The 23,569-nt window shown below is 37.4% G+C and overlaps 1 protein-coding gene across 2 annotated transcripts; it reads right to left on the reverse strand.

Annotated features, from left to right (window-relative positions):
- Nucleotides 1-1,138: 1,138 nt before the first annotated feature.
- On the reverse strand, nt 1,139-21,827 carry LOC131074211 (electron transfer flavoprotein subunit beta, mitochondrial). Of its 2 annotated transcripts, XM_058010772.2 has the most exons (6): nt 21,528-21,827; nt 20,900-21,184; nt 18,636-18,716; nt 17,965-18,059; nt 1,614-1,793; nt 1,385-1,505 (listed from the first exon to the last, which is right to left on the reverse strand). In XM_058010772.2, the coding sequence occupies exons 1-5, from the start codon at nt 21,594-21,596 to the stop codon at nt 1,661-1,663; spliced, it is 663 nt and encodes a 220-aa protein (XP_057866755.1). In that variant the 5' UTR covers nt 21,597-21,827; the 3' UTR covers nt 1,385-1,505; nt 1,614-1,660. The 2 variants fall into 2 exon arrangements, with proteins under 2 accessions (XP_057866754.1, XP_057866755.1); XM_058010771.2 differs by lacking the exon at nt 1,614-1,793 and having other exon boundaries at nt 1,139-1,505.
- Between the last annotated feature and the right edge of the window lie 1,742 nt (nt 21,828-23,569).

Here is a 23,569-nt window from a genome sequence, read left to right on the forward strand (position 1 = left end):
ATGGACCAAGCCCAAACCTTGTTGGCCTGAGAGGACTATGGAAATGCTATGGAAACATACAAGGCAGGTGCCTAACCATGTTGTGCCCATGCTAGTGGGATTACATGAAAACAAACTAGAGAGAAGCGTTCCGAAGCTAGAGTCATATATTATGTGCTTGCAATTTCGTAATCAAACATTCTTTTGATTTTTGCTTCCTGACAACTTTTTTTCCTAGGTTATAGTAGACTAGCCATCCTGTTATTGAACCTCTCAAGAAAACAGACCCACGTGTCTGTACTAGAATTTATTCTACAATTTAACTCACATAACCAGTCATTTGTGAAATGATTTTAGTTTGGGGTGGGCCACTGTAGTCCAATTGTGATATAAATCAATTTATAAGTATAAACCCAAAGCTTGACTCCATTCTTACCAGATTACTATTGGACAAGCAGGATCTCAAACTATGGGTGTACAAACATTTTAGTTTGTTTTCATTCCCTATTTGACTTTTCATGTTCCCAGTAAGGAATCTTTATTGTCTTTTTAACAACTGCAAATAGTTGTTTGGGCATCAGCAGACCATCTTGTATGATACAAGACAAGTTGTCCAACGCATTTGTATTTTAACTCACCTTAAATTTTGTCAGCATGCCAATCACTTTGCATGCATAGTTGATATCAAGCCTTAAAATCTGTGAGCAATATGAGGACCATGGATTCTAGAACAGTCATGCTAGCAGATATTTAAAAAAGGATGACTAAAGGAAATGGTTACATGCTTTGCATTTAAAAAAGATCCAACCCTCTGTTAGAGGGCTAACCAACCAGAAAACTGAAGGCTACTGTGGATGTCTTGCATTAAATATTACCTTGTTTGTTTTAAGAGGATAGATAAATCTGAGACCGGAAGTGCAATCCTCAAAGAGTCAAACCATTTAAACAAAAAAATTCGAATAATTTTCAAGAATATGATATTTTTTTCTACTCTTTTCAATTACCATTAGAATTTGGAAAGTTTCTTGGTTTTCTTATTCTTTTCATTCTAGGTTTCATTTTTACATTGAAGATAATTGGATTTTTGGCCTCCACAATCTTGAAATAGCTCTTCTCCACTAATTTTACACAAAGAATGGATGCATTGAAATTTTTGACATCGGGCTCAAATAGGACTTTTATTTACTTTTTCAGCATAAACTGTGAAATTGAGAAATCATGATGTATGAAATAATTTGTGACCTTGTATGATTGAATGCAATCATTTGCTCAAATCATTTTAAATCAAAAAGGTAAAACATCATATGACATAAGCTTCATTCTTTAGCTTGTTAATGAGCTCATCCACAGAAGATACCATCATCCCAGATTTTCTCTTTGGAGGCTCTACAACCTCAAGAACCTCCAGGTCTGGCATAATCTGCACCTGCAGCTCTTCAGGAGTGACTTTCTTTATGGGCTTTGATTTGGCTTTCATAATATTTGGAAGCGTCGCATATCGTGGCTGATTAAGCCGTAGATCTGACCTGTAGACATGATTCCCACCAATTAATTAAATTATTACTGACCAAGAAAACAAACGAAAAATAAGTTTAGGAGTTTAAAAATATATGAGATAGAATAAGTAATTATACAAGATCACGTTATTATTTCATGCTGCTTTGCTTCCATTTCCACATTACTAGAATTTTGGTTGGTAACAATGCCAGTCATGAGAACATGGTCTCCAGGATAATGACCACTGAGGATTTGTTTCATGCAATAGACAAGATAAATGTGGGGCCTCATTGATGAAATAGTCTACTAAGACACCGCTGACAATCAAGATCATCACAAGCTAGAATCAGGAATATTTGAACACCAAATGAAGATGATGAAGATTAAACAGATCAATCTACTGAATTATACAATGAAGATGAGCAAAAATGAAAGAAAACACAAATGAGACATGCAAATAAACAGTTTGTGTACAGGAAATCCAAAATAAAAACCAGGTTTTGGTACTGCAGCTTGAATTCTAAAATCAGTCTTTCTAAAGGTAGAAATTATAACAATTTGACATGTCACAATCCAGGTCATAATGGAAACATCCTCAAGAAGATGCCTGAAACAACAATCAGCAGCAGCAAAATTCAGAGGCATAGGTAATGTTTTGTTGTGATGAGATTTGTGTTTGATGTGATATACCCTTCAACTCCATTTTACTGCTAAATTGCTAATAGAATTGAATATGCAGCAAATTAATTTTCTTGGGAAAAAGCACAATCATCTAAAAAAGAATCAGGTTTTTGTATTTCATGGCATGTTTTGGAACCAGGACAGCTTCTTTCATGTTGGAGACTGTTCAGGGTGATATGGTACATCCATGTGCAGGATTCAGTGTTCAAGATCTTCAAAACAATGCATTTTGCTGATTTTGGCAAAATCAACAGTTGCAACAGATGGCAGAAACGCAAATGCCATGGCAAATTAAACATCTGCTGAATTTTCTATGACCATGGCAAATGCAAAAATGCCTATGATGGAATGCTCGGTCATGTGCATTCAATGCTTTTTCAGTTCTCAGCTTTTCCCTCTTTTGGTGCAGTTGTCGAGACCTGCCAACTTCCTAGATTGGTGATATCATATAAACTAAGTTGCTGGTTCTGTCATACCCTTGTTCAGGTTTTGCAGATTTGGTTTGTGGACCCAGCAGAACATTTTGGGGTGTTGGGCTTGTTTTAGATTTGTTCCTTAAAAAACATATAAAGATCATAAATATAAATATTTGTAATTTAAAAATTAAGAATATTAGAATCACTATACATATTTCCTCCCGCCCAACACAATCGAACTAAGATTCAAAAAGGATGATTTGTCAGAGAGGCAGAAGATTATGTTAGGGGGAAACGCCTATCTCCCTATCTAGTATTGGCTGGATCAGCAGCTGGATGAATCGAGAGGGGGGCAGCAGTAAGCACCCAAGGGATGAGGTGAGAGCAGCAAAGTGTGATTAACCAGGGGGGGGGAGGGGGGAGGGGGGATTGGAGGCCCAAGGGACGGGCAAATGCTTCCGGAAGGGGATGATGATGAGACTCCAGGCCCCAGATAGGTAGATAGGGCCTCCCACCCACCAACTACTGTGTGTGGGGATGTCAGCTCTGCAAAAATATACTCTCAAATCTTCCCTCCATGCCTTTCTTCCCTCAATAACACTCCTCCACTTGAAAGATTTTCACACCAATTGCCCTCATCATCCAGTCCCCTTTCAATATCATCATTTAAGATTCACTTTCTGACCAAATCACCCCACAGCATAGAGGCCCTTTTTTCATAATGGAAAATATCACATCACATCTACCACCTTACGAACATAAGGACATCCCATTTGTCAAATGTAGGCTCTGCCTTTAGACTATTCAATGCAAGATTTCAAGCTTAATACATTTTCCTCTAATATTCTTTTAATTTGAAAGAAAAATGATTACAGAGAACGTGGGGTGTTAATTATCATAACCATTGATTATTTGGTTGATTCAGGACCTTTCAAAACCTTAATTGTTATTGATATTTAATCTAATTCTGAGGACAAAGTGGGGTCTTACGACTTTAATTAGACCTTCTAGTCCTAATCCATGTTCAAATCATTAATGCAAATAAACTCATAAGTTATAAGTTATAACCATAAGATTCAAATCATTCACTTTTCATCTAGAAAACCATTATTAGGATAGGATCAAGGAGAATTTACCGAAGGTAGAGTTTCTAGTTTAAACACCTTTTCTTGAATTTCTGTGATCAGTCTGAGGCAAACTCACTAAAACCAATTATATGCATTTTATAGTCTAAATTTGATAACCCATCATGATTAAATCATTTCAGTAAATCAAAATATACTGAATCCCACATTTAATAATTAATTATTGCCTGAATTCTATTATTTAATATTGTCATAGGCATGTGGTACATCAGATCAAACTAAGTAAAGTTTTGAAGAAATCGCAAGTTACGCCTATACTAATTACCAGGAACTTTGGCAAAGTTCATGAATGGCTAACTAAAGCAAAAAGCAGCAGATGCTTGGGAAGAATGAGGACTGATTGATCAACTGAAAATCAAAATAATCTGAAATTTGGACACCTCAGAAATTAGTGCCAGGAAACTAAAGGTCGTGGAATTCTTCTTTGTTGTTTTGGGAGGATCTCAATGTGCTTCAATATTACAAGCAACCTGGTTGAGGTGATATCATAGTTTATATTTTACTCACAACTGTGCTTGTCTTCTCATTCCCAATGCTATTGTGACGAGATTTCATGATCATCCAAAGGTCGTGGAATTCTTCTTTGTTGTTTTGGAAGGATCTCAATGTGCTTTAATATTACAAGCAACCAGGTTGAGGTGATTTTATAATTAATGTTTTACTCACTCACAACTGTGCTTGTCTTCCCATTTCCAATGCTATTGTGAAGAGATTTCATGATCATCTGAAGATAGTTTATGGCCTGTAAAGTTTAAAGCTCTTCTAGGTTTTCCTATTTGTACTGAACTCAACACAGAAATATTGCATTGATGAGAGGAATAAGAATGCTTTTATTATCTTCACAACACACTTTGAAGGGGCAACCTCCAAATAGGGCATGCACTCCAAATACAAATGTTTCAATATGTTTTTCAATTGAGAAGTCATTACAATACATAGAGTTTTGCCAAAGGCGACTACTACCATCCTATGCATGTGAGTTAATTACCTTATTGTAACAACTAGTGGAATCACTTACAAAACATATGCAATTACTAAAGCTACCTTAGGGGACTTACAAAGCATATGTGCCCAACTAATACTACCTAAAATGAAATAAAATGTGGTAACGTAACATTGCCTTCCCCTTCATAAAGCTTTGTCCTCAAAGCTTGAGATGAGGAAATCTAGACAGAAACTTGAGTGCTTGACGATAGGTGGGGTGCAAGAGTAATTGAGGCTTGAATGCTGAATTTGGGGGGTAAATATATCTAATCGTGATAGTCAATTACTTTGCTTGTTTAACAAAAACCCTACACTAATTATGGATCTTGATCAGATTGCCAAATGCTAAGTTATCAATCCCCCCCCCCTTGTGCACCCATATGTGTTTTGCTCAAGTCTAGAACCTATGCTAGTTCAGCTTTGGTTTTGCCTAAGGTACCTTTGGGTGCCCAGAGGGACCTTGGGCAAACTGGGCCAAACTCAAGTGAACCCAAAGGGACCCGAGGGCTGCCAAAAAAACAGAAATAAAAGTTCTTTTTTAAAAACATTTTTATAAACAAATGCATTTGTACCTAATTTCACCCTTAAGTGACAAAATTGTGTGCATCAAGAAGGTTTGTCTGGTTTCAAAAGCCTTGATATGGGCTTGGCAGTAGCGACTTTGCTCCTTGACCTTGCCTTGTTTCGTAACAGGGAATGCACCAAGTGTGTTGCCCCTCAACCTTGTTGTGGGTGTTGCCTCCAGACCCCCACAAGGGTCATTGCCCCTCAATCCTAATGGGGACATTGCTCCTGAACCCCCATGAGGGGTACTTGCTCTCAACCCCATTGGGATCTCCACTCCCAAACCCTCACTAATTATTAGGGTCTCTTGTCACGTCACGCCATGGTGTGCACCTTGAAGCACACTTCGGAGCGCTCCTTGGTGCGCACCATGGTGCCCACCAAGGCGCACAACCCAGCCAAGGTGTGCGCACTGAGGTGCCCACCCCGGCGAAGGTGCATGCGAGGTGCGCACCCGAGGCAAACCGGGGCTCCGACTTCGTGCACGCCATGGTGCGCACCTTGGAGCACACTTCGGAGCGCTCCTTGGTGCGCAACCCAGCCAAGGTGTGCACCCGGGGCAAACTGGGCTCCGACTTCATGCACGCCGCACCTTGGAGCACACTTCGGAGTGCTCCTTGGTGCGCACCATGGTGCCCACCCCGGCGAAGGTGCACGCGAGGTGCGCACCCGGGGCAAACTGGGCTCCGACTTCGTGCACGCCATGGTGCGCACCTTGGAGTAGACTTTGGAGCGCTCCTTGGTGTGCACCATGGTGCCCACCAAGGCACGCAACCCAGCCAAGGTGCCCACCCCGGCGAAGGTGCACGCGAGGTGCGCACCCGAGGCAAACCGGGCTCCGACTTTGTGCACGCCGCACCTTGGAGCACACTTCGGAGAGCTCCTTGGTGCCCACAATGAGGGGGTGATGAGGAATTGGGATTTAACTATTGAGTATCTTGATTTAGACATTATTGTTGCACAACTTGCCAAAATCCTCTTTAGATGAGGCAGCTCATATATTACATGGCTAGTGGAAGTGGCATTGTAACTCATTGTGGTTCAAGTGAAATTGAATCAAATATTAACTTTGATGCTTTTGATGAAGGGCAGTATGAAGATTATTAAATATTGATTGTAATTTAAACGTATATTGACATTTGGCAAATCACTAAATTATGAATTTATGAGTATTTACATTTTTGCAAATTATGAGGCATATAAATATTTTGTTTATTAGCAATTGAGTATCACTTTTTATATTATATAATTTTAATTTTTTTAGTGCATATATACAGATATGTATATGTATATGTATACATACATACATACATACATACACACATACACACACACAAAAACATACATATGTGCACACACACACACATGCACGTACGCATACATACATACACACACCGAGAGAGACATACATAAATAAATGCACACACACAAATACATACATCTACACACACATACATACATACACATACATACACATGTACATACACAGACATAAATACATAGACATACATCCATACATGCATTCATTCATACATACATACATACATACATCCATGATGCATGCATGCATACATTCATGCATTCATACATCCATATATCCATACATGCATTCATGTATCCATGCATATACATAAATAACACATACATCCATCTATGCATGCATGTATGTATGGATGTATGCATGTATGTAATACATGTATACATACATATGTACATACATACATACATGCATGCATGCATGAATGGGTGTACGCATGTATGTATGTACATTATACATACATACGTACATACATACATGCATGCATGCATGCATGAATGGGTGTACACATGTATGTATGTACATTATACATACATACGTATATACATGCATGCATACATACATACTTACTTGAACCTACACCTATACCAAGACTAGTAACTTAGGCCAAATGATATCTTGAATTGCAAATGTAGTAGCCCAATCATGTCAAATCGCATCTATCAAATGTGAAACCACTAAAAAAAGAGAAAGGATGGAAGCTTCTTCAAATTGGTGTGAGGGTATCTACTACCATATTTTCTTACCCTTCTCATAGACAATCTCAATCACATTCCTACATCTTGGACACCCATTTTTGTTGTCTGGGGAGGAAACGTATTGCTTCAAAAAATATTTCAAGCTATGATGATTCAATTTTATCTAGAATCTATGGTCCAACAAGTGAGGATGCCATTGTTGGACAACATGGAGGATAGACATCATTTCTTTTACATATGTTGATTTAGCTAGATTGTGCAACATGAGTTTCTCGGTGATGAAAGCTAGGGGATGTCCTTCCATCAACACTGCACCTATGCCCGTTCCAAAGGTATCACATTCTAGAGTGAAAGATTTGTGAAAATCAAGCAGAGCCAACACTAGAGTAGTACACATGGCAGTTTTGAGTGCATTTAAGGCCACCTTTGCTGAATTCTCTTTTGACCAAAGTTGTCAAAGATCCAACAATTTTACTATAATTATGCAAAAACTTGTAATAGTATATTGTCAAACTTAAGAAACCTCGCAACTTTTGGACTTAGGGTGTGGCCCCTCTTTCATTGATAGGATCTTCTTAGGGTCAACCTAGACAACTACTAGTGAAACAATATGGCCCAAGTACAACACCTATTGGATGCCATAGGCACACTTTGAGCACTTGGCAAAGCAAGAATGGTCCTATGAAAATCTTAAGGCAATCTCCACATGATGAAGATGATCAATCCAAGTTCTACTAAGATAAGTATATAATCAGAGAAGGCCAAGATGAATTTGTGTAAGCAACCATGAAACATCATAATCATGAGGTTCTAAATAGTGCATGGGACATTACTTAATCCAAAGGGCACGACCAAAAGGTCATAATGGCCTTCATGAGTCTTGAAGGCAACTTTAGGAATATCAACTTCTTTGATCCTAATTTTGTGATAACCTTAAGAAAAATGCAATTTAGTGAAAAATTTAGCCCCTAAAACCTCATCCAATAAATCATCAATAACAAGAATAGAAAATTTATCCTTGATGATTAATTTATTGAGCTCACAAAAATCAAGGCACATCTGCTAACCCCCATCTTTCTTAGGAACCATACTACTAAAGAGTAAAGATTGGTTCTAGGGTGGATGATCCCTGTCACTTGGAGTTCCTTCACCATCTTCTCATTTTCATTCTTCTGTTCAAAAGGGTACTAATAGAGCCAAATATTAGTATGATGGCTACCAAGGATAAGGGAAGTGGAATGGTCATGGGACTCAAGAAAGGGTAGGCCTTTGAATTCCTTAATTACTCATTGATAATTATGAAGGAAGCCCTACAAAATTTGTGGAGGAGAAAGAAGTTGAGCCTCAAGAGAGGAATTTGGCTAGAATATCGGAGCATCCTTTATGTAAAAGTTTTTCCATGCAATGGGTGCTAACCATCTAAACAACACCTGCCTACAAACCTTGTACTGTATACACTCAACGATTATGGTAGAACCTCAGCCAAAGCTATGAATAGTCACAAGTGATTAAGCCTAAGGTTTGTAACCACTAGAACTCAATATCACAACATATCACAACGAAGCCCCTTAAGGAAAGAGAAAATATATCTATTTTCAATTGATATTCTCCCATTGTAAGCTTGACATCATGGCACTTGCCCCCACAAGGCATAGTATTACCATTGGCAACCATAATTTGAAAATCAGTGCAAGTGTTGGAGTGTTTTTTTTTTTATCCTTAGGGTTTTTGGCCTCAGTTCTTCGCTAAGGTTTATCTTTTTGTCTTTGGCTAAAACCCTAGTCCTTGTGAGGTTCTTCATATGCTTTATCACCCCAAGCTTCTATTTTAATGGTGACTAGTCATCTAGGCTTCTCTTAAGTTTTATTGGTTACATGTTTTTCCCAAATTGATAATGCCAATTCCTTTACGCTCCTAACAATTCGAATGTTGTGGTTATGGCTTAAAGTCTTTGGTCTGCAATTGGCTGTCCACATGTCATGCTCTAGTTCCGTCACACAAGGCCTTCACATTGCACCTTTTGTTTGGACTATCCAATTGAAACTACAAGTTATCATTGTGATGCCATGTTTCTTCAAGTCTGAGTCCTGTTGCTAACTCCCACAACATAGTGTCATAATTTTGTCGAGTTGATATCTTGTAATTGGACTACAATTGATGACTTGTACATTCTAGGCAAATGAAGTCTCTTGTCGCTTGTGCTAGGTTGCAATTTCCCATTGCATAGCAATCTTGGGTATGGGCCCCATTGTCAACTATGTGATGTGCAATGGTTGTTGAGGGAAGGTTCTATTGGGCAAATGTTACATGATAGAGCATACATGATAGTTTCTAATTGCATTGTGAGAGCTATTCACATCGCAAATTTCAATTAAGGTTTTTTTTTCAGACTATGAAGTGATGACTTGTTGAAATGTGTCCTTAGCAGGTGAATGTGTGTGTTGATTCATCTAATGTCATGATGAGATGGCATTTCATTATTTGTCTAAACAATGCTTATGTGTGCTTTCTGCAGAAAGGGCGTTGAATTCCTTGAAGCTTTGACAACTAGCAACCCCTATTGCATTGCATAGTGCCTTTACATCACAAATTTTCAAAGGGCCCCACTCTCATGTATGCAATGTGTGGTGAACTTTGTAAATTCAAAAGAATAAGCTGAGGTGAAGGACAAATGGCAACATCTAATTGTATCGCATCAACCACTCATTGCAAATTCTCATGTGGCTCCCACTTCAGGCTATGGGGTGTGTAATGAAAGTAAAAGTTGATAAGCTAATACAAATGATGACTTAGTTGTCATTATATGTGGCAAAATATTATAGTCTCATTCCAGCCCTGTGTAAGTTGTCTTGTCAAGTGTGCTGTGTGCCAAAGTGGACCTAGGTGGCACGACATGAGAAAGGAAAAGGGCTCTAAGCCTGTCAAAGGGGCAATATTGTTGACTTCTTTGGCACTCATTTCTGCTCTTAGACTTTCTCAAGCATTCGATTGTAGTTGGTAAAAGGGAAGAATGTGATGAGTTTTAAGGGGTAGAATTATGAAATGGCTTTTATTTGTCAACCAAGGGGAATGTGTTCGAGAGTAACTTTTCACCTACAAAGTGAAAATCAATTGGGAAAATACTTTTTACACAACAATAAAAACCTGTAGGCAAATGCAATTGCAATGTGGAAACCATTTCCAATTTACTTGAATGTGGGCAAAAGGAGGGGACATTTAAAGATACTATGGCACATTCCTTATGCCTGATTTAGTTGCAGAAACAAAGGACAAGATGGTGCCAACTGTTCATGTTATTTTCTATGTACCATGATGATTCAAGGACAAAGACAAGGGGGCGATAGCGGATGCATTTTGTGGATGGCAGTCTACAAGCAATTTTTTGGGGATGGTGAAGGGTCAGCAATATATATGAATTTTTTCCAAATATATTAATATCTAGCAATAACAGCAGTATAACAGTGGAGATAGAGGAGACAGTCAAGTTTAATCATGACAAAAATATAACAGCAATAAAATTTAATCGAGATAGCAATAAATCAGTAGTATAACAACAGTTCAATGATGACAATAGCATAATAGTAGTTTAAATTTTTTAAGTTAAAAAAATAAAAATAAAATTTAAAGTTAAAATTGAGACTTGTCAAACTTCAAAATACACTATGCCTCATCTGGGCTGTCAATATCAAAAGGCAAAGACTCGTGTCACTCTCTGGTTGAAGTTGTGGTTTGTCCAATGCAATCCCGGCCATTCTTGGTTGCACCTCCTCATCAATCTTCCTAACATCTTCAAGATCAACATCCCAATGTTTTGCTTGAGCCTATAAATACTTGATAGTTTGTTGATCTTGAAGTCTCAAGGCACTATGAACTACAACTAGCTTTTCAGCCCATTCAGATGTAAGCACGCTCCTCTTGATTGAGTAGATGAAACCATAGGTGGATCAATTCCTCCTTGCAATAAAGGAACTAGTAATCTATGCGAGTAGATGAATAGCAAGCTGTTTTGGCTCTACTATGTCCTTCCCTTGAAATTTCCACCATCCAATGGGGTGTTTTGGTGCAATATTAACTCTATCCATCCTAGCCTATGGTTTGCTAAAAGTAGGACCCTAAGATCAGAAAACTGAAGCCACTCCTCTCAAAGTACAGTTGCCTCGTCATTGCTATACATCTTATGAAGGGCCATCATAAACCCCTCCATTACTTCATCATCTTCAGAAGGAATAATTTGGCTAACTCTAGGTGCATACCATTTGGGATTAAGAGCATAGGCAGCCATATGAAGAGGGGTTCTCATTGTGTTCCACCTCCTTGTGACAATAGGCCTAATATGCTCCTCATAAAATTGCAATCTAGGATACTTGTCGAATTGCTGGCTTCATCTAATAAAGCATGCTATCAAAAGTCTCATAAATCTCTCCAAGACTAGGAGAGTCTATAACATATTTGATTGCCCCCACAATAGGGGATATGATAGAGCAAATATATCTACAAGCAACATTTAAAAATTATGACATTAACACTATTAATGTAAATTAAAATTTGAAAAAACAAATCAAAACAAAATAGAAACTCAAACATATTAATTTAAATTTTAAATTATTAAATAAAATTTTCTTACCTAATATTGGACCACCAAGCATCATTACGCACCCTTTCTCTCAACACCTTTCCCTCCTATCTTTGATTGAGCCCACTTTTTCCACTCTCCACAAATCTCCATGAAATGTAGAGCATTTGGTACCTACAACATCCTCTCCAACAAAATAAAATAGCTAGCACATCAAGTCTCAACTGGTTTGAGGAATTCTTTCTTTGAATAAGACCACAATTGTGCAAGTGAAATGTGATAGTACATACAAACATTTGTATGTCTCTAGCTTCAGCCACTACTATCTTCACCCAATCTATTTTGCCAATGTCTTTCAAAGCATGTACACAACACGAGTCCAAAATGTCAACCATCAAACCAACTAGCATACAAATGCGAAATGAATCTGGCACAACTTGCACAACATTAGACGACCCAACCTCCTCTATGGCCTCCTTCAAAATGGTAAATTGGTAATCAGCATCCTTAACGTTTCCCAAAACATTAACAATAATATTAATGAGTGGCCGATATTGATATTCGGTCCAACCATCCATGACAATGTAACAACCAGTCCTAATCCGTGTTTGTCTCGTCTTCTCTATCAACATGTTCGCCTTTGAATATTGTTTGTCAAGGTGGGAGGTATGCAATCTATGTTCTCCAAGGGGGCAATAAGAGGGTCCAACTGACACTGCATCTGTCAACATATCTTTGAATTAAGGAAACCTTGCCAAATGAAATGGAATAGCATGGGCATAAAATATTTTGTCCATTGAATCATCAGCTTGATCATGTTTTTGCAAATGCATTAACCCTACCATAGTATTTTTTTCACCTGCAATAGAAGTGGCCTTCCTCTTCCCTCTATCACAACTCTCTCTAACAAACCTTGCCATTTCAACTTGCAATTCCAATGTTAAATCTGCAAAAATTCCAATCCCATGTCTACTCTCACCCAATAGATGTTTCTAACCCAACTATAGCCCCCACAGTAATTAGTTTTACAAATATGACAAAACCAATGTTTGTTGCCCCCTTTATTCTTACTCTTATGGATGATTAAATTGGTGACAAATTAAAGCAAGAGATTTGGGGATTGAAAGGGTGCAAATTTTTGAAGAGAGGGTGAAGGGCATGCAAATAGGTCTTGTGGAACTCCAAGAGAACCTATGTTTGGATTTTCAAAATGAGAAGAAAGGTCTATTTTGGTTACTTCATTTTCTTCACTGCCCTCATTCAAATTGTCATCATTGCTACTAGTGCTCATTTTGTAGTGTTTCTTTGTGATAACAAACTGAAACCAATTTTTTTTTAAAGTTTAAAATTAAAACTAGTTACAAACTTACAAAAACTCTCTAAAAAGCTAAAAAACTGAAAAAAAGAAGAGAAAATCTATCGGTATATTCTTTGAACTTTCCTCGCTGTTAAGCTTCAAATTTGCAACTGTTATTGAGGCTAAAAGAATTACTTTGTGTCATGGGGAGGCATCCTCAGTCTCACCCCCTCAAACTCCCTTCCAAAGTCCCTACAATAACAAATTGGAAGCAACAAAACAATGGCACCAAACACAACAGTTACCAGCAAAAGTATGTGCAACACCTAAGTTATGAACTTTATGTATTTTGTTTTGTTATTTTAGGGTGTATAAGAGGCACATGAGGGTTTGTGGGACATCCACGCCCCTTTACAACCCAACAAAACACAAAATATATAGTTTTTTTTTATAAAATGAATGGTCTATCTTTTGTTGTTGTAAGGGACACCTAGCCATCCTCGGGATGGTCGAGGAACATCTAAGACATCCCCAGTCGTCCCAAGGATGGCCAGACATTCCCGGTTGTCCCAAGGATGGCCAGACATCCCCAATTTCAAGAACATGTTCCAAGACATTTCTAACAAATAGTAGACAAGGGGGGGGAAGCAAGGGGGCATCACTTGATGTCTCATTGTCCCCGAAATGCCTCACAGGACAAGAATGAGGGTTTCAGGTGTGGGGATGCGTCCCTGTGTAACACAGATTATTTTTAATTTGGGAGTTTCCCCTTCTCTTTAAGTATGTCGTTTCTAGGTCTTTTTGGAGTTGTTGTTGGGATAGAGGCTGTTAGAATTTTTCTCAAATTATGTCTATAATTATCTAGAATTCGTAATGTCAAATTTATGAAAAACTCTACTTAAATATGGGCATTGTTTGATTTCGAGTCTGATTTTTATTACAACATTGTACTATTTGTTTAGTAAATCAATATAAGACTTACTCAAGTTAGCTCTGCAATTTGTCTCAATTTTATTTTGTAAGCTTTAGGGAATTTGACACTTTCTAGGTGTACATTTGTTGCACTTGTGCTAAGGTTTGGTTAGTTTGTATTCAATGAATACAATAAATATTTGTCAAAAGTTATTTGTGATGGGAAGTATTTCTAACCTAGTATGTGGGGTTTGTGAACGTGAAATGTATTATTAAGAATGAGTTGCACTGTTTCATACATGAAGGCATTTGAGAATCTAGGTTTTGTAAGGCAGAGCCATCTGACGTAGGCTCATCTAACCTATGATTTGCTCTATCATTGTTTTCATTGGTCTTGAATTGACTCTAATCTTTCAGGGTAAGACACCGGTCTCTAATGGTTGCAACTAACTCAACACCTCGAATCTACAATTAATGAACACTCTACAAAAAGATGTAACTTATTGGGGTTTGCTTGACTTCATGGAGTCTAAAGGATGCAAAGGACATCCTTGAATTTTGTCCCATTTAATCATTCCTTTGCTTATTTGATACAAAGATAGATCAATGTGTAAGTTATTTGTACATAATGCTGCTAAAGGTACAAAGGATCATTCCAGCACATACTAAATTGAAATCCTTTGCTTATACATCTATAACTGTGTCAATTATCCACTTGTTTAGGGTTTGTAGCTACAAACTAATATAAAACCAGCACAATCTGAGTTAGTGACAAAAAAAATGGGCTTATGTCTTGTGTCAATTGGACTTGGTTTTGTCTTTCTAGCAATTCCTATCAGAGAGCTTTATTATTCTTTAAGACCTTCATTAGGATTACCCTCCTAAGTCTTGTGGTGCTCAAAGTGCAGAAGACAGGGTCCAATCTTGTCTCATTGCGTTTTTCATCCTTGGTTCAACCATAGGGCTGTCATCTTTACCTGGATTGACTTGATCCCCAAGTCTAGGTGTTGTGTCATACCTTAGAGCTGAGGGTAGCAAGAAGAAGAACCAACAACAGGCATGGGCATAAAAGTGTAGCTGGTCAGCCAACTTTTTGCTAGTAAAGTTATGAATGCTACCACCATCTATCAAAGATTCAAAAACTCTATCTCTTGTCTTTTGATATAGCCATGACCTTAATTATGGGGAGATGAGAACCCAACCAAAGCATGAATAGAAATATGAGCATCAAGAGTGGACAGTTGTTCTAGGGAAACAAACTCATCCTTTGCATTTGAAAATTCCTCAAAGTCATTAGGTATCGTAGTAGAGTCAATGGCATATACAAGCGTTGCTCAATACATTTGTGACACTTTTCCCATTTTTAATCACAATTGAAACACAATTCCTGGGCCTTTTTTTTCCATTATCTCTTCTCAAGAGAGTCTATGAATAGTAAGGAGCTTAGTTCCATTATCTAATGAATCCTTCTGGTTTTGGATGAGGAGCTGACTTGTTTCCACTTTCTGCTAGGTTGCCAATTTTTCTTCTGCACACCATGCCAAGGCTAGAGCATCACAATAGGAATCTGGTTCAAACATGAGAACCTCTACCTGCAGCTCCTCTCAGAGAGAGTTGATAAAACAATTGTAAAAAAAATGATTCCTTCGAGTCACATGTCTAGTTGGCCAATTTTTCAAACTCGCTTTGATATTCCTTGACAAATGTGTGTTTAGTGTAATTTAGTAAGGGCACCAACAAAGTTGTCATTGATACTAGGGCCTAAGTGGATTAGGGCCTTTTTACAAAATTCTAACCAAGTGGCAAACTAGTAAGTCCTATCCAACCACTTATACAACTAAAGGGCTTCCTTTTCAAAGTGAAAAGAAGCTAGGGAGAGATTTTCATCCGAAGGAATTTGATAGAATTCAAGCATTGGTCAGCCTTGCCCAACCAATTAGGAAGATTTGTACCATCACATGTAAGTAAGACTAGTTTAGAGGGACAAGGAGAGCAACCCTAATTGGGGAAGGAAGAAATTCTTGTAGGTGAGCAAGGTTGGCCTTTGTTTGCACTTGGGAGTAGCTGATCCACATCACTAAAGAGGTGGTAGGGCTTGTCTTTGAATCTTGTTTGTATATAATCAAGGCAATCATTGAGAGTGTTAACAGTGGGTTCCAACCAATCTGGCTGGTCCTAAGATTGATGACTTGTTGCCATAAGGAGGAGTGTGACCCCAAAAAAGAAGTACCCGAGATATATGGTAAATTGACTACCTTGAAGAGACAAGCATAACAGGACAATCCAATGAGGGGTAAAAGTTGACCTTAGCCCTAACAAAAGGTAGCTGAAATTATATGGTAGATTGATAACTCAAAGAGATGAGCAAAACAAGACAATCCACTGCAAAGGGTACAAGTTGGTCCCAGGCTTTTTTAATTAGGTATTTTTTGAAATTTTAGATCCCTATGGATGTAAAATGCAACCGGTTTCTTCAAATTTTCACTTTCTAGGGAGTTATATGCTGAAGATTAGTCATTATACTAAGACTAAGCAAGTGCAAAGTTGATGCAGAGATACAACCACACGAATCACAAAACTGTCATAATCACTACAAATCTAGAAGAATACTGAAAGTGGGATGCTCTACAAGGAAAACACTAATAACTGTACAACAAATGCAATATACTAAACTGCCAAGAAAATTTGATATGACCATATTCAGGGCAAAAATACACAGATGGGGATACAAAGGGAAGGCACTACAAGGTGTGTCTAGTCTGTGAACTCACCAATACTTATCCCATTCACAAATAAAGTCGACCCAATATTTCAAAACACTCACAATGAAGGATTAGGATCATACTTGTAGCCCACTATTCCATCTTTGAGGTAGGTATGTGGTGAGTAACTACTCGAGGCTAACGGCTTAGATATGTATCACAGAATACAAACAGTCAAAGGTTAGATAGGGTTACGTTGTGAAAAAAATCATAGGCCTTCTAATGTACCCATGGGTGCGTAGAAGCTCACAGCCTTGTACAGAGGTCATCTGAGGCTTGGGTATGGTGCTAAAATGCTCCTCACTTATATAACATCCCTCATTCCCAATTCATTTATGATTCGATGATGTTCCAGTTTTGTGATAAAATTGGAAGTTCTCTATTGACTTATGTTAGATGCAAAGTATCATTTCAACATATTTGTAACAGTGCCTGTCTATTGAGGGAATCTGTGATAAAGTATCATAAAATCAGATATCTAAGCTAGGATTTTACTAAGATTGGGAAAGCACGTCTACTGCTAGTATAAAAAACGCCAGTAGAAGTAGAAGAGCGAAGAAAGACATTTCCGAAGGCTATTGTAGATACTAGAGATGATTATTAGGTTAAAATTAGAATGACTTTACAGGACTCGTGAACAATGAAAGTTCACCAGAAAGATGCAACTATAAAAAAGTCACTACAACCATATAAGTAGAGCCTATTGCTGATGGTGGTACTGGATATGGTTGGCATTAGACTACAACCAGAGAAGAAATTTGAAGCAATTGAAGCAACTAATGAGAATGTATTTATTAATAAATTAAGGCTGCAATCAAAACTGAATAATGTTATTTGGTTGCTAGTCTATGCAGAAAGATAAAAGATACAAATATATCCAATTGGAATGAGCGAGGGTGCGAATGGACGATTACATTACCTGCCTGTGCTCATTGCACCATGAAGTCATGTTTGCACCAGATGCATGATATTTCAAAAGGAAAATTATGGCACCAAATAAAAGAGCTTGGTATTATCTATGTTCTATGATTCATTTGTCCAACATGATTACTTGTGCTTGAATTTCTATTCGTCAAGGCAAGTTATGAAGATTGATGAATAACAAAAGATGAACTCAAATATTAGGGAAACATCTTACGTAATTACAGCTGGAAGCGCCAGACACAATGTCTCAAGGCCACCATCAACCTCTCTGTCTACTGTTGCCATCCCTTTTTCCTTGTCCAACTCCACCTGGTATAATAGAAAATAATGCAAAAGGAGAATAAAAATTCAAGCATTTAGCATCTTGTATTGATACATCATATTGTTGAAAGAAACAAAGACTACCATTAGAATTGTTCATTTTTTCTTTTACCTTGTCAAAAAAATTGCCGTTTTATTACAAATAAGTCTACAAGTACTACTTCAGTACAGACCACTTATAACATGTATGTCACACACTCAAATTGTTGTCAATTTCTCAATAGAAAAAAAGCATTTGCTTACTAATTCCATGGTTCAAAACAAAAGAAACAGACTGCCCCTTGGAAACCAGCTTTGAGAAACCATAAAAACAAACAACTAACCAGGAACATAATGAACTGTCAGTGTATTTGTTAGCTAGCTTATTGAACGCTCTATCTATAATTTTAAACTGTTCCTTTTGTTCCTTCTAAATATGTTCACCATTCTTGGCTGTCATCAACGATCTTATGAGCTGGAACATTTTCATGTGATTGTCAGAGAGATACAAAGTCCTTCATAATTGTCTCAGAAATTAGTACTCTTTTCTAACTATTAAAATATTGAGAACAAGAAAAGGCATACCTTTGATGCGAATGTGCCTTGTGGCCATCTTAGCAGACCAGCTACCATTTGGCCAGTTTGATTAAAATCATCATCAATGGCCTGCAAAACAAATGGCATATTATTGGCCAAAGTGCACTTCAGTAACAATATAATTTATCACAAAATAATTAACAAAGGTCTTCAACAGGAAGCTCCATGTTTTTCACATGCTGTTCAAACATAAACTTAATTAAGACAGACCAATATGAACATAAATATGCTGTTAATTTATGGTTAATGACTAGAAGTTAGGACAATTGAGCATTGAACGTTCAAGTCATGTAAATTGAATGCAACTTCTTCTCTTTGTGAATCTGTGATGCAAATTCAATAACTATTTGCTTGTTTCACCCAAGAGTTGGAATTCAGGCTAAACTGTTGCTTCTAATGCAACTAATTTAGAGGTCAAATTATCATAAAAGTTGAGTTTCAATCTATATTTCACATCTATTGGCTACAGATGATTGTAAATAATCTGTCAGTGTAACCCATCTTAACAAGTCCAGCATCGAAACAGCATGCTCTCTAGTGAACCATTGTTGTGAGCCTCCTGCCTCACATTGCCTATCTAAAGGCCACACCAGACTCGGTCAGACAAAGTGCTCATACATAATCACCAACCAGAAATTGTGAATACTTCCTATGTCAATAACAGTATGCACATGCTTGTGACAACCACATGTAATTCTCCTCTGCTCACCTGATCATGCTTTGGACTCACACAAGCCAAACAAAAAATCCAGCTTTCCTGTCAAGACTACAAATTTTCCAATGCCAGGAAGAAAACAAAAGTTAGACACCTTGCTACTCTTATTAAGAATTTGATATCAAGAACAGATGGTACCGAGCTATTAAACATATACACAACATAGACTATGACTTGAAGGGACTTGATATTCTCTCTAAGTGAAGGACTGCATTTGCATGCAATATATGACCAGATGGACATGGTCATGGTGTCCACCAACACATACAACATAGTTGTAGGATAACTGCATTCATGCCTAAAAGGCAAGGCCATTAGCTAATGAAAAAGTCTGATCATGTTGTACAATTCTATTCAACAGCCATTTTACCAGTCATCTAAGAGGTTTAAGCTTAACACTTGTTTGCCTGGGACGGAATGCAACAAAAAGAACTCACTTGTCTAAAGGACATACAGTCATCAATTATCTTCAAATTTATAGCCTATTTGATTAGGTCTAGCTGCAGTTTGATAGAAAGGATTCCTTCAAACTTATAATTAACATCTTTTCTCTCAAATTGGATCAGAGGCAATTTGACCACATGCCTTGACAATGGCATATGTTAGTTCTTTGATTAGTTCGTAATACTGTTAGTAAATATGGAAAAGAATACTGATAGTAAAGGTACACAAATGAACAGTCAGATGGTAACAATCCTATAGTATAAGATTTTTTCTCTAACAACCATAGTTGATACTTGGACATCTTAAATCCTTGGGAAGCATTTTTTGACTCAATGTTTTTTAATGGTAATTTTTCCATAAATCGATTTCCTGTGGCTTCAGACTTGACTTGGATTCAGGTTCATAAATCCTTACCAAGACTCGCCATGTTGGAACACACTACTAACAACAAACACACTGATTTAACCAGGTGTAGAAAAGGCATAGCACACTACAATGCAAAAAAATCAGACCCTAAATCATGTGGAAAGCTTGCTATGACCCTACATTCGTGTTATTATATTGATTATGTGCAAGTGTCATTATGGAGTGGCCTACATGAGGTGTGCATAGCCCTAAGGGTTAGAACCAGGCAGCCCCCTTGAAGCTATGGCTTTACTATACCCTAACCTTATTATTAAGCTAAACCTATTTATAAGGATCGCCTTCGATATGATCATCTTGTGTTGTATCATGATTCATTGGCATTGAGAGGTTGCCCCTACGAGTTGCATGATAAAGCTTCATCAATTATCTCACCATTGTATTTAATCCATTTCCCTTTATTTTCTCTTTTATTGCAACTATTTCTAGTTTATATTAATATTTGAAACTTCTATTGCTTACATAACCTTTGCTCTATTTACCCTAGTACTCCTCTATTGTGACCGGATATACTTTACAAGTCCAAATGACTAATGTTTGTTCATTTGCTGACATAATATAATTAATTCTTTTCTTTCTTTATATTTAATATCATAACAGAACTAGTCCCCATCTCTTCTAGGGACATGCATCTTAATGTAATAGCAAAAAAAATGATTTGAGTGCGCACCTGTTTCCCTAGCATAAGAAGACCAGGCTTCTCAATGGCAACCAAGGACTGAAGAAGCTTTGCTACAGTAAGAGGATACAGGCTTGTATCAGTGGATACATGAATTGCTCTATCTGCCCCCATTGCCATTGCAGTCCTCAATGTTTCTGCACATAGGGGCCCACCCATGCTGACAGCAACTACTTCTGATGCATTCCCTGCGTCCTTTATCCTCAATGCCTCCTCCAATGCAATTTCACAAAATGGATTCATGGACATCTTTACATTGTTGGTCTCCACACCAGTCTACAATCCCACAAGCACATTTTCAGAATCTCATGTGCTCAGAATTTTATAAAACTGAAAGCAGATATCAGTTTCCCGTTGCCATGTGTATTCAATTAAAAGGATTGAAGGTTTAAAAAAGCATGCATTAATAATTGAAGTTATCGGTGAAAACAGATCACATCCATTGCTCAGAAACCCAATGAATGAAAACAGGCCACCAGTACTATATCAACATAACAACAGACCACCCCAATGGATTTCTTTCCCAGATCATTACCAATGGGATAGAACCCGTTACAAAATTGGAAGAGTGAGAAAAACGCACACGGTTTTTGTTTTTGTAAACTAGGAAGTTTATTACCTTGTCTGGTTTGACTCTAATCTTCACGGCATAGTCTATCACTCGCTTAACTGCCACCATGATCTTCATCCTTTCGACTTAGAATTTCAGAACAGTACTCTGGTAATTGAACTTCAATATACAACGAATTGATTCGTAGATTAAGCGCCTGATTTCGTCGTATCATTCCCTATATGGGAAGTTGGATGTGGCTGGATCTTCTCACGGCAACACTATCCCGTGAAGATGCTATGGGGTACTAATGCTTACTTGGATGCTTATTTGGGGAAGAACATCACGATACGTAAGTGATTTAAATAGTGCCCAAACGTGCTTCCACACATAATATATATTATTTATTAAAAAAAGGTGGGATGGTAAGGCGCATCCTCAAAGTTTTTGTAGGTTAGGTTAAAACAATGCAACAGAGTTGTTTAAGCAACGAGCGTTACAATAATGGGTGTGGAGGGGGGTCATGGTCATCCAACATGCCCTACACATTAAGGGGACAAGGTCATATGTAAGAAGCTCTCAACTAGTAGCTATACTATTTTTTGTTCTTATTTTTTTAGGTGATTATGTAGTACAAACAAGAGAAATAATTAGAGTCAAGTGCAAGAATTGGCTAGAATCTAGCCATCTAAGAGCCTACCAATCATGAGAATAGGCGAAGGTTGAAGGTAGGTAGAAAGGCTATGACTATCCACAAGTAGACCAATATCTAACTCTTCCAAAAGGTGGATGGGAAGCATGACCTCCTTGAGTAGTCTTATTGCATCCACATCAACAGATCCACAAGAAGGGGAATGACCCTTGTGGAAAACTAAAGATGATAAAACTCTAGCAATCCCATGGAACATTACCTTTGTGATCTAACAACACATGTAGATGTGCCACTTTAAGTGTAACTTTATTTTCTAGTACTTGAATATGCATAAGAACGAGGGAAGAAGTCATATCTCTAGTGTAAAATGACAAATGAATTTCAACAAAATAATTAATGAAAATAATAGAATTTTGTCTCTCCAAATTCTATAAGAGTCTTCGCTCTCAAAGCATGACAAACCTAGGTTTTTTTTTACAAGAATTTTGAATTTTGGGTCAATCACCAAGTAAGACTACATGTCATAAGAAAGGCTCAAGTTAGAAACATTTGAAAAAAGTCAAGAATTCAATGCTAGGTTTTCTAAGCTTTATAAAAAACTAAAAAAAGGTACTTGAGAGTTTCTTGTTGCCCACGAAATGGGCAATGAGGATTGACAACTCTCAAATAAGTTAATTTAGTCCTAGTAGGAAGTCCTTGACAAAGAATACACCAAACAAAATGAGCAAGCTTTGGCTCGAGAATTTTGAACCAAATCATCTAAATCTATGATGCTAACTAGAGACATCATATGTGATTCAACTGGAAACCCATGAGAAAGTTGGCCAAAACCCAAGCATATCCCTTGGAGGGCCTATAATTGTGAATTGGAATGTCTAGATACCATTTCCAATCTTGGCACTAGGGAATGAAGGTTCTATACCCTCTTTTTTTAAGCATGTTAGGACAAATTAAATTAATAACTACTTACTAAGTCTTGAAATCCTAATTGGAGAGCTTTAATTTCACTTTGGCTTCTAGCCAAGAAAGGAAATTCCTTGTTGTAGACACCTAAAAAACTTTATCGCATTTTTATTATCATCGCACTAGGACTATCCAATAGATCTATGTCTAATATTAGTTAAATAATATTATTTAATTAATTAATATATTTGATCATTCTTCTGTTAGAAATTAGGATCTTAGAAACAAGATCATAAAGTAAATGAAATGAGAAACATACATGCATAAATGTACACATTACACAAGATATACATGGGGAAAACCCTTTCGGGTAAAAACCCCATAAAGCATCATTTAATTAAAACACTTACAAATATTGTCTATCATAAAATAGACATGAACCTGGGGATGCTCCTCCAATACTTCCACATGGCCAATAATACCTCGCGTGCATAGTGAGAGAAAACCTCCAAATTCACACAACTCTCAAATGAGAGAAAACCTCCTTAAATATAGG

Source organism: Cryptomeria japonica, chromosome 8, assembly GCF_030272615.1.
Source record: "Cryptomeria japonica chromosome 8, Sugi_1.0, whole genome shotgun sequence".
NCBI lineage: Eukaryota > Viridiplantae > Streptophyta > Pinopsida > Cupressales > Cupressaceae > Cryptomeria > Cryptomeria japonica.

What these genes read in the sequence shown, in the direction of transcription:
- LOC131074211 (XM_058010771.2), bottom strand. Translation starts at nt 21,596, where the DNA reads ATGAAGATCATGGTGGCAGTTAAGCGAGTGATAGACTATGCCGTGAAG. An exon ending in TTCTTATGCTAGGGAAACAG is followed by an intron (nt 18,717 to 20,899) that starts GTGCGCACTCAA and finishes TTTGTTTTGCAG; the next exon opens with GCCATTGATGATGATTTTAA. An exon ending in AAGGCACATTCGCATCAAAG is followed by an intron (nt 18,060 to 18,635) that starts GTATGCCTTTTC and finishes CTATTATACCAG; the next exon opens with GTGGAGTTGGACAAGGAAAA.